At 36.0% G+C, this 10,935-nt stretch overlaps 1 protein-coding gene and 1 non-coding gene across 3 annotated transcripts; one reads left to right on the forward strand and one right to left on the reverse strand.

Annotated features, from left to right (window-relative positions):
* On the reverse strand, nucleotides 2,238-9,242 carry LOC105170576 (DEAD-box ATP-dependent RNA helicase 37). Of its 2 annotated transcripts, none has more exons than XM_011091398.2 (7): nucleotides 8,996-9,240; nucleotides 7,776-8,702; nucleotides 7,601-7,684; nucleotides 6,683-6,925; nucleotides 5,413-5,580; nucleotides 5,183-5,296; nucleotides 2,238-3,374 (listed from the first exon to the last, which is right to left on the reverse strand). In XM_011091398.2, exons 2-7 carry the CDS (start codon nucleotides 8,508-8,510, stop codon nucleotides 2,883-2,885), a joined length of 1,836 nt encoding a protein of 611 aa, XP_011089700.1. In that variant the 5' UTR covers nucleotides 8,511-8,702; nucleotides 8,996-9,240; the 3' UTR covers nucleotides 2,238-2,882. The 2 variants fall into 2 exon arrangements, with proteins under 2 accessions (XP_011089700.1, XP_011089701.1); XM_011091399.2 differs by having other exon boundaries at nucleotides 2,883-3,374; nucleotides 9,015-9,242.
* TRNAG-UCC lies at nucleotides 10,246-10,317 on the forward strand. The gene has a single exon. It is a non-coding gene; the product is annotated as a tRNA-Gly (tRNA).

The following is a 10,935-nucleotide window of genomic DNA, read 5'->3' on the forward strand; positions in this document are numbered from 1 at the left end:
AGTAGGAGGCCAAACTATGTAGGTGGTAGTTCAACTAGACTAGATGATACCTTTTCGTAAAATAGATCATGTGATCAAATCAATGTAATTACGAATCCATTTGTAACAGTAGATCCATGGTTTGACTATAAACAGCTATTTGTGCTGCAATTTGAATACAATAAGTAGAACTGTGGTGACTCACTAAATACTTTGAAAAATAATTATAACACACTTGACAATCTTCAGCAATGAGGAAATTTTATGCTTACGTTCAAAAAAGTATTACACTGATCGTCGTTCACGAAAAAATACTTTTTTGCTCATGCAAAATTCCCACCGCCATGATTATTCAAAATTTTATTTTCATTTAAGGTATATTTGATGTAGAATTATGATTCAAGTAATTGTGAAACTTGTACTTTATGTACATATGGGGGGTATTGCTTGCCTACAAAGAAGGGATAACATTTTTGGACAACCTAATAAAAAAAAATTGAGATGGGAGAATGTAAGAGAATTTATCCTCTAATAAATCTAACAACCTCTTTTGGAGGTCTACAAACCTAAACCTCATCTTAAAGGCAACATAATTAATTTGATGGAGACTAGGCTTCTTCCTCCATCAATGTTTCTACCTAAATGCACCAACAAAGTCATGCCCAACAACCTTTTTCTAGTTTGTTGGGCTTACATAAAAGTTATAGTATGAAAAGGAAGTCACATATATACATATATATTTATATATATGTGTGTGTGTTTTATTGTGGAGTTAATATGGGTTGAGAAATTAATCATGCAAAATTCCCAAGATACCCCTGAAACAAGTGGAAAAAGACATAATAGAAAAAATTAGAGGGTGGGACAGAAACAATATTGCTCTCTCCACATGATTACTGTAAGGAACTTATATAGAACAACCCCTCCTCCCACCCCCCTTTTGCTGTTAGAGGAGAATCATTTGAAAAATATATTTTTCAAGACCTTAACCTGTAAAATTAGTTGTGTTGTGTCTCCACTCGATTACATCAAGAAGCTTGTGCAGCTTATAAGTTTTAATGCCGAACACATTTTTTGAAGAAACAGTGAAACTAACAAAATAAAAAATAAATATTTTTCTCAACCACAAACAACAATTCGGTGTTGCTAGTCTGCTAGACTGTTAACATGTGTCCATATGTCTTAGGACTCCATGTTGTCTCCAATGGATGGTCCATAATTTGATGTATTTGCAAGATTGATATGTGAACTATAGATAAATACAAACTACATTCTATTTGGACGTACATTTTGTAAATTGTGAGGGCATGCTTTCATGTTTTCATGGACTATTTTATGCAGATGGTATTTAACATATACACATTTATTTACATATTGCCCCCCAAAAAGTTTCAATATCGGTTTCTTTGTGTTGTTGCCTAATAAAGTTGAACTTATCTATTACCCTTTTTCTTGAATGATGTTAAAAAAAAATACTAATTATACCATAATTATCATTGTTTATTTCCACATAAAATATAATTGGATTGGTCAAATCAAAGCAGCAAATAACTTAAAGCCTCTTTTGTTGCACATTAAGGTGGGACAGGGGACCAATTAGCTTCACTTAATTATACTGGCCACATAAATTCCATCTCATTTTAATTCATTACTATGATTAAAAATCATTGAAGTTAAGTTTCATTAGGGCCATCATATGTACTTATGATTTCTTCCATGGGATCTCTTATGCACTATGCTTCCAGAAACTTCACTATTTACCCCATTCTCATACTTAATCAAAAAACAAATATATCAAATAATTGCTTAATAACGAAATTTGGGGTCAACAAGTGATTTAGATTTAGCTTAGGGACGAGTGAACAAAACGCACTAACCCTTTTGGCGCCTTTTTGAAGGTCAACATATAAGGTGCGTTTTTGTGTACTTTATGCGTGGACATAATTTTTTATTTTAAATAACTAAAATTCAAATGATGAAATTAAAATCTTATGAATGTCTCTTTTAATTGTGATAAGTAACCAGAAAGGCACAAAAATGTTGATAAGTTGGTAAAGAATATTCATTCATACACAAACTTAAGACACACATCACTCCAACTCCAAGATTTGAATTTGTCTTTTTTCTCTTTCACTTCTTTTGAGGTTTGTCTGTCTTTAAAGAAAGTAAGAGAGAAAACTTTATGTAATAAACATAGAATGCTATTCAGGCAACTAAGTCAAATGTAGCAATTGAAACAAAAATGTTCAAACAAAATGAAAAATCTAAGTGAAAACATCAATAATAGTCAAGGCCATATTTACATTACACACCAATACAGAAAACTAATTCACATCTTCTCTTTCAGTCCACCTAAAAAATGGAACACTTTCTCAAAAAAAATCTGACACAAAGTAAGAAAAAACTAAGTATATGTACTTTACTGAAGAAACCTATAATATTATATCCTAGGATTATACAACAGCATAAAAAAATATTTGACTAACTCTTTCAAGAGCTGGCTGAGGTGTATCTGCTGAGAGGTATTTACAACCAAAAGGTTGGAACGAATAAGACTGTTGACATGTACAACTATAATGCTGCCACTAATAGAATTTCTACAACTCATGCCACTGTACAACAGGTCAAGGTTGACATATTAGGGAGAGAATTAGTAGACAAAATAGAAACATGAGAAGTAGAGCATACCACAAATCCTGTCGATACACCATCTGCTGGATTATCTATAGCCATACCACAGTTACCAAACCCACCCACCCCCCAGATAGAGCAAACGGGCTTCCTACTAAAGCTGAAAACTTCGCAATTGAACAAAGTGAGTGAGTATGACTAGAGTGAGAATTTATGCTAACATATTCTTCAAATATATTTTCAAGTGCCGACGGGGAAAAATCGTGTGGGTGTTAGTCCCATGCACTAGTCACAGTAGGACCATAACCTCCACCATATCCTCCAGAAGCACCATATCCACCGTTGACATTGTTGCCGCTGCCGTAGTAGTCCATTCCACCTCCTCTATTGGAAGAGTCTCTTCGGAAATCACGACCACCGAATCTTCCTCCAGAACCTCCACCGCGACGGTTCCTCCCGTAGGAGGATCGAGCTGCAAAGCGAGAGAGCCATGCTGGAACCTCTTGATTTGCTTCTTGCATCAAATCAGCCAATGGCCTTGCCAATGAGGAATTATTCTCATTGAAGAATGCAGTTGCCAGCCCTGATTTACCTGCACGACCAGTGCGTCCAATGCGGTGGACATAATCATCAATGTCATTTGGAAGATCAAAGTTGACAACATGTGCAACATGAGGGATGTCAAGGCCACGAGCCGCCACATCAGTTGCAACCAGAATTGGCGTTTTGCCACTTTTAAAGGATCTCAAAGCATATTCTCGCTCCTGCAGACCAAAGAGAAAAGGTTTCACAATCTTCTAGTATGAAATGACACACAACGTGGGAAACACACAGAGATCCAATAGAGAAACTCCACAAGTCCACATAACAGGATGCATTAGGTTTAATTTCATAGCCTGAGACAACAATAAAGGGGAGGGTCTCATGGCATCTTTCCTTTCTTCAGTCTTTGGCGTCCCTGACAGTTAGTTCTAGCTCAGGCCCCATGAAAATAACATATGGTACTAATAATTATAGAAAGTACGTAAAGGTTAATATAACTCTCTTCCATAGACCAAACAGTAGCATATATTTCAACAATGGCGACCTGCATCCTACAGTTCTCTCTCGTTTGGGTACAGTAGGCACCTCAAAAGGTTAAACAATATTCCCAGCTCAGTATGTCAACATATCCTGAGGAGGGGAACCACAACAACTTTGCCTGCACTCCTTTTGCAACCTCATAGGCACTTCGGCCTCTCATGTGATAGATTCTGCTGGTCCATGGCCTGCATATCAGCTGCCTAAAGTCTTCATTATGTATCCAAAGTGGGTGTGAATCAACATGGTGTTTGACATGGAACCCCCACCACTGCGTCCATCTTCAAAGCCACTTTCTCAATTCTCCTTCCCTAGGCTAGCCTCAATCATTCCCAATTGCAAAGAATTACCTCACCAATGGTACGATTACCTGGACAGCTACCAAAGCTCACAGCCCATCACTTTCTGATGATCTCCGTTTAATTCTCCAGGAGCACCATTTACTTCTTGAGTCCGAAAACGCAGTGTTAAGTTTGTGCCAACTCCTCTTTGGACTCCGGTTTCGCAGATCTTGGTAGCTTTTACACTAGCAGGGAAACCATGGCTAACCATTTAGTTGCAAAGATCACCTCTCTTGTGCTCTCCTTTTCATTGTCAAAGATGGCAATTTTTTCTTGCTTTCAGGATGCGCCACAGTATGGCATGGCATTAGAGTTAATCAATCTCTGGTAGGATGGCGTTGTGACAAGTTTTTTTTAGAATTGTCTTGTATCCAGATGGTAGGATCCATGGCATTGAAGGCACAAACATGTGGAGAGTTAAGGAATTCCCTATCCTTTGGCAGAGGAGCAACCCGTTAATACAGGCTGGAGTTTCATTGTGTCCATTACACCTTGCACATCTTTGGATGTCGGAAAGATTACTCTCAAATCTTGGGAAATCATGACAACAGTATCGTGCAAATAGAAGTTTTAGATATTTTAAGTTCAAAAGCAACTCCCAAATGCAATTCACGTAATTGAAATGAAGTTACTTTGATTGTTTATCGGTGTTGTTCAGCTAAGTTAATAAAGATACCACAAAGATATACTCCTTTTATGGAGCTTTTTATACATTATCTACACAAATACCCAAGTTTAAGCATATTCAGAAACTAGTTGCATAATTTAGAAGAAAGAATTGAAGGAACATACACAATTCACTAATTAATGGTATCATGTAATACAGGGATCTTAAGCAAACAATTCAAAGAAATTGATCCACTAGCATTAACATATTAAGGACATCATTAAGAGTTGAAGACAGAATGAGAAGGGAGATTAGAAGTTTGCAATCATGAACCACAAATGGAACAGCTTAGCATATGCATGCTAATTCATCGGAAGCTGAAAGACAACACAGGTCAAGTAACGCCCTATCAATTAACAAGTCCCTCAAATTTCGATCGTCTTACAAGATGAGAGATGGAAACATTCAGCCAAAAGCAAATTTCAACATTTAGAAATTAATACACGGGCAACACCTCTAGCTGAATATAAAAAATTTAACAAACCTGCTGTGTTCTGTCACCATGAATAGAAGTGGCTGGGAAGCCATTAATGCAAAGCCAGTTTTCAAGTGAATCAGCTCCTTTCTTTGTCTCAACAAAAACCAGTGTAAGCGCTTGCTGCAGAGCAGACCGCAAAGGATTAGTAAGCTACATGGATAATCTAAATGGCATTAGAAATAATTTTAAAACAACTTATATTATGAAAAAGATGGTAAATAAATCAATTAAGAAACCTTGGCCTGAACACCATTTGCTCTCTGCGCATGAAGGAGGTCCATCAGGTGACTTCTTTTGTCAGTCTCAAGCACATATTCAACTCTTTGGACAATCAAGTCAGTACTAGAACCAACTCTTCCAACAGCCAGAAAGACATAATTCGATAGAAAATCTGCAGCCAGTCTCTGCATGTCAAGTAAAATTTACAGAATGTCACAGATCCAAGAATAAAAATGATTTAGATGGCTACGTGTATTTCAATATTAAGTCACCTTGTGAACAAATCATAAATTCTGTACCCATTTTAAGTTAAAAAATTAGCAGCATTGAAGGGAAGCAAATTTGTAAGCCATGAACCTTTTACAGTGCATGATCTAGCTTAAATGATTCTAGCGTTTTGATTAGTTCTCTAAATTCTTAGACGATCTTTATTTCTATATTTCAACAGTCTAGGGAAAAAAAAACTCCCTATTTAGGTCTCTTCTTTTTCCTCTAATTATGGGAACCTCACATAGAATCTCCATTCTTTCTCTTTTTCTCTCCCAGTCCATACTTCAGATGGTCAGTATCACAAAAATCCCACCCGTGGAAATGCAAAATTTACTGTTGCAAGTAACTCCATTTATTTTATTGGTGGGTGTGTTTGTTGGGGGGTTGGGACTGGCTCAATCATGGGCGTACATCACTCAGAAGTTACCAAAACTAATTTAATTATCTCCTTCCCTTGAACCAAGCTAGCATTCCTCTGCCTCCACTACACTAAAACGTACAGATATTAGGGTAAAACAAACAAAAAGCATAATCTAAGTAAGTTTAAAAAATATTTTAATTCTTTGACAATATGTGTATGAGATTCACATGTACTCACGAGTATATACATTGTAAAAGTTGTCAATAAGATCTTTTTGGTTAGTTAGAGTTGACACTTCTTATTGGTTAAAACTATTGTTTTCAAATATATGATACAGTCAGAAGAGAGAGGTCCCCCCCCTCATAAAGCAAGTAAACTCGGTGTTAAATAGCTCAGGAAATTAATATAATTTTGCCTTCCACTATAATTCGTTCTCACAAAATCAACTATATATAAAACAATTTAGCTCTTATTTGCATAAAAGAAATTGCCTCAATTAGAGATGTTAGTGTCCCCTTGTGCAAAACATTGAGCTCTACACTTCCACTCACACTTCTATGCAAATGAAAATATTGCTAGATGGAACCTAATCATTAGGCTGAGGCCAACTCTATTTGAGTAGGTTGAATTGATGCCAATGAAAACAGAAAACAAACCTGAATCTCCTTTGGAAATGTAGCGCTAAATAGCAATGTTTGCCGTACACCCGGAGGTGGCATGTCCATTTGTTGCACAATTCTCCTTATTTGAGGTTCAAAACCCATGTCTAACATTCTATCTGCTTCATCTAGGGCTAAATACTTAATCATTTGCAATGAGACCCTTGCTCTTTCCAACAAATCCACCAACCGTCCAGGTGTTGCAACAAGTATGTCCACACCTCTTTCCAGTTCTCGAAGCTGCCAACAAATCATCACTCACAGCATTAAAATTAGAAAATACATCTGGAAATCTTGAAGATAGTAGTATAAAATGACAAAGGGTAGCAACAGCTGATATGAACATAAATATAAAACAATCGAAGTTCGAATGAAGCATATTTTGATCCTGCCATGTTTAGCAAATGAAACAGAGTGGATCAGCAATGAAGCTCGCAATTGAAACAGGTATCACTGGTACTCTGTCTAAGCAACTTATCCTCAAAATACAAACTGCACATTCTAGATCTTTTGCATCACGGAGATACAGTTTTGATTTCTTAATTAGAAAAGACAGTTTTCCAAGAATCCTATTATATTTCTGTAAATATATCTATAGACCGGAAAAATTATCGCCAAGAAAATCTCCAAGTATATTGCCAATTAAAGCAAACCAAATTCGTAAAAAATAACCAGATAAAATTATAAATACCAAAACTGTCTATTTGCAGAGTTCGAGTCTGTTTTCCAGGTTCAAGTTCAATTCATAAAATAGCCAATACCATGAAAGCAACATTCAAATTTATATATATATATATATATATATATTATAACAGGAAAAGATGAGGGAAGAAAATCAGATTAAATTTAGAAAAGCAGGAGTGCGTTCAGAAATAACAGCAAGTGAACTAATAACCCAGCTGTAAAAGAATGAACCTGTAGATTGATTGGAGCACCACCATAAGCAACAACTACCCTAACACCAGTTTGATATGCAAATTTCCTAGCTTCCTCATGAATCTGTAAAACAAGAACCAGTGTTGGATATAAGTAGGATATACCTTAGCTTAAATCTAAAGAATATATCAAAAATTACTTAGTAAAAACTCACTTGGATTGAAAGCTCCCTAGTTGGAGAAAGAATGAGAGCAACCGGAAACGCCATGCGTGGCATACGCGGTGGTCTTGGACCAGATTGGCTGTTTGTCATGATTCCACTAATTATTGGGAAACAAAAGGCTGCAGTCTTTCCAGAGCCAGTCTGGGCGCAAGCCATCAAATCCCGGCCAGCAAGTGATATTGGTATGGCATGTCGTTGCACAGGTGTGGGCTTCACATACTTGCACCTCCTAATATTCAGATTTAAAGCTTCACCCAAATCAATCTCAGCAAATGTATTCACTGGAGGCGGGACATTTTTCCCACTCGTCTCCACCGGAATATCCTCATAAGCATCAAAATTGATCCCTGTATTTTCTTGTACCCCGAATGCTGGTTCTGTATCTACATCATCTTGAAAAGGATTAGCCTCTCTTTCTCTTCCACGATCCCAACCTCCGCTCCTATTATTCCAACCACCTCCACCACCACGACCGCCACCGCCTCCACTTCTGTCTCTCCTATGACCAACTGAATGGCTCCCACCTACAGCGGGGCCAACATGTCCCTGCATGTCATTTCCCAATGCCGGGCCAGCATGGGGAACTGGGGCTGCGGAGGTTTCTGCAGAAGAAGGCCTGTTCCTAAGATGTGGAGGAACATAAGTTGATCGAGAAGCACGAGAAGTGGCCCCTATACCACCATTTGCAGGAGCCTTCTCCATTGAATCAGACCAAGAAGTTGGCATAGTTCAACAGAATAAAAGATCCAAAAGTTGTTCTACCTCCCACTTAATCAGAAGTACCTCCAAACCCACGACTTTCCGTCCAGGCGGAGAATTCAACACTGCATATCCAACACAAATCCCAAAACTGACATCACCGTCAAACTTTCAAAGAGACGCCCAATCATACGTTTCTGATGAGCCTCACAACAATTCCTGACCAAGACATTCCGTGAGCAAAACCATTAGCAATCAAATTGACACGAAAATCCAATTCTAAAGCAAACCTTATCCACACCCAAATATCTACACAAATTAACCAAAAGAAAAAGAAAAACGCATACAATTACAGCAATAATTACACCCAAGCAAAATGCAACATGAAACTATTTCCGGAAAACAACCAACCCTTCAAGAATTACTTCAATATTGCAACCAACGAACACACAAGCACATACATAGATTCAAACCAAAGACAGAGTGTCTAACGTAGTGAAGCAGGAACATACAATAAAACGGAAGGCAGACCAAAAAGAAACCCTAATTTTGGGCAGAGGGCCGTGCGATCGGAGGAAGCCCTGTGCGTAAATATCTTGTGCGTTGCTGTTGTTGATTCTGTCTCTCTCTCTCTCTCTCTCTCTCTCTTTGTCTCTGTCTGTCTGTCTCTCTCTGAAGAAAAAAGGTCTCTAGTTTTTCTCTCTATATTTTTTCACTCCACGCATTTATAGTGTTTGATATTTGCGTCTCTGCTTAATATGCGATGAGACGAAGATTTTGAGCGGCTCCGTACGTTTTTTTAGGTGATTGATTGCACAAAATTCCAGATACCCTTATCTTAATTATTTTTTATTTTTGCATCCTTATATTTCCACCTCATTCCCTTCTTTACAACGCCCCAAAAATAATGACGACACATCATTTATTCTATACAATAATACATACACACTACGATCGTAATCGTATTCGTATTTGTATTCGTATAACTTGTTTGAAATTCCCATGACCCTGAGAAGACTCATGGATTTAATTATGATTGACCACATCACATGTTGTACAAATAGTAACGGGTCATAAATTTTTGACTAATTTATTGAATATTCAATACCGGAAATATAGTAAATCAGTATCAAATAAGTAAGTTGGTGGGTATTCAGTTATTATTTATTTATTTTTATTTTCGGTTGCGAAAATAAACTATGGAGGGTATTTAGGTTACTAGATGTTGACTCCATTTTTTGTACTATTTTGAGTACTTTTATGAAAATACTACATTACTATTTTAACCATTCTTTTGTGTTTTATGTGTTGTTCTTGTCTCATAAAGGATGTCTGGAAAAAAAATTAAATAATAATTTTACTGCTTTTTAATAATATCATAATTATAATTTTTTTTCTCTAAATTTACTATTCTATGTCCATTTTTCAACTTCCGACTCTATGTTTCTCTTTTAACTTACTATTCCATGTTTCTATTTCATGACAAGCTTCTATATTTTTAATAAACTTGCAATTACAATCTGTTCTTCTTTCTCTACTCCTCTAATGGTTTTTACTTTTTACCAAACTTATTTCTTTTTTACACATATCAGGGTTGTTTCTTTTCATAATTATTTTCTAATTCACACCATTTTTTCGTATATTAGTGGGGATTTCATGCAATGATAACTAGTATTAAATTAAAAAAAATGATAAATACTTAAAATAAGTTCCCCCAAACACCCTTTATGTCAAATTTGATTTCATGATGAAACAACAGCAGGCGTTTGTAGTCCAACGGTTAGGATAATTGCCTTCCAAGCAATAGACCCGGGTTCGACTCCCGGCAAACGCAATTGGAGTTGCCCTTTTTAATTGTTTTTTTGTATATTTTCCATTCTCCTGGTGCCGATTTAATGCCTCGCAAAAAACAAAACTGGTTCCAACAATTATATGAAATTATACTAACTAATGAAACTCTAAACACTGTAAAATCCTAATTAATATATTTAAAATTGTTACAAATATTCCAATATAAATATTTAATTTTTTATCATTATTATTGTTATTATTTACACTCTATTTTTTTCGAGGGTTAATTACATTTTGCAATCCAAACTATGACTGTTTTTCACTTTGACATCTAAACTCTTTTTTCTTTTGTGTTAACTTATATCGTCTCAACTTTATAAAATTTTACACTTTGCTATTTATAACTATTTTCAACCAAATTTTTTTTCAAAAAAATATCTATACATTGCACATGTGATATTTAAGGATTATGTGATGTGATATTTTTTATATATGCGCAGTATGTGATTTTTTCGACATAAAAATCAACAAAAAAATGATCAGATATGGAAAAATACACATTTCACAAAATTGAGATAGTAAATTAAAAGAAAAATGATGGTAAAGTATAAAAACAAGTATAGTTCGAATGACAAATTGCAATTCACATTTTTCCAATCAC

Source organism: Sesamum indicum, linkage group LG9 (assembly GCF_000512975.1).
Source record: "Sesamum indicum cultivar Zhongzhi No. 13 linkage group LG9, S_indicum_v1.0, whole genome shotgun sequence".
In the NCBI taxonomy this organism is placed as follows: domain Eukaryota; kingdom Viridiplantae; phylum Streptophyta; class Magnoliopsida; order Lamiales; family Pedaliaceae; genus Sesamum; species Sesamum indicum.

Excerpts from the sequence above, each read along its gene's own strand:
- LOC105170576 (XM_011091398.2), bottom strand. The coding sequence starts at position 8,510 with ATGCCAACTTCTTGGTCTGATTCAATGGAGAAGGCTCCTGCAAATGGT. Across the intron at positions 6,926-7,600 it reads GTGCTCCAATCAATCTACAG|CTTCGAGAACTGGAAAGAGG; the intron begins GTTCATTCTTTT and ends ATTTGTTGGCAG. Across the intron at positions 3,375-5,182 it reads ATGGTGACAGAACACAGCAG|GAGCGAGAATATGCTTTGAG; the intron begins GTTTGTTAAATT and ends TTTGGTCTGCAG.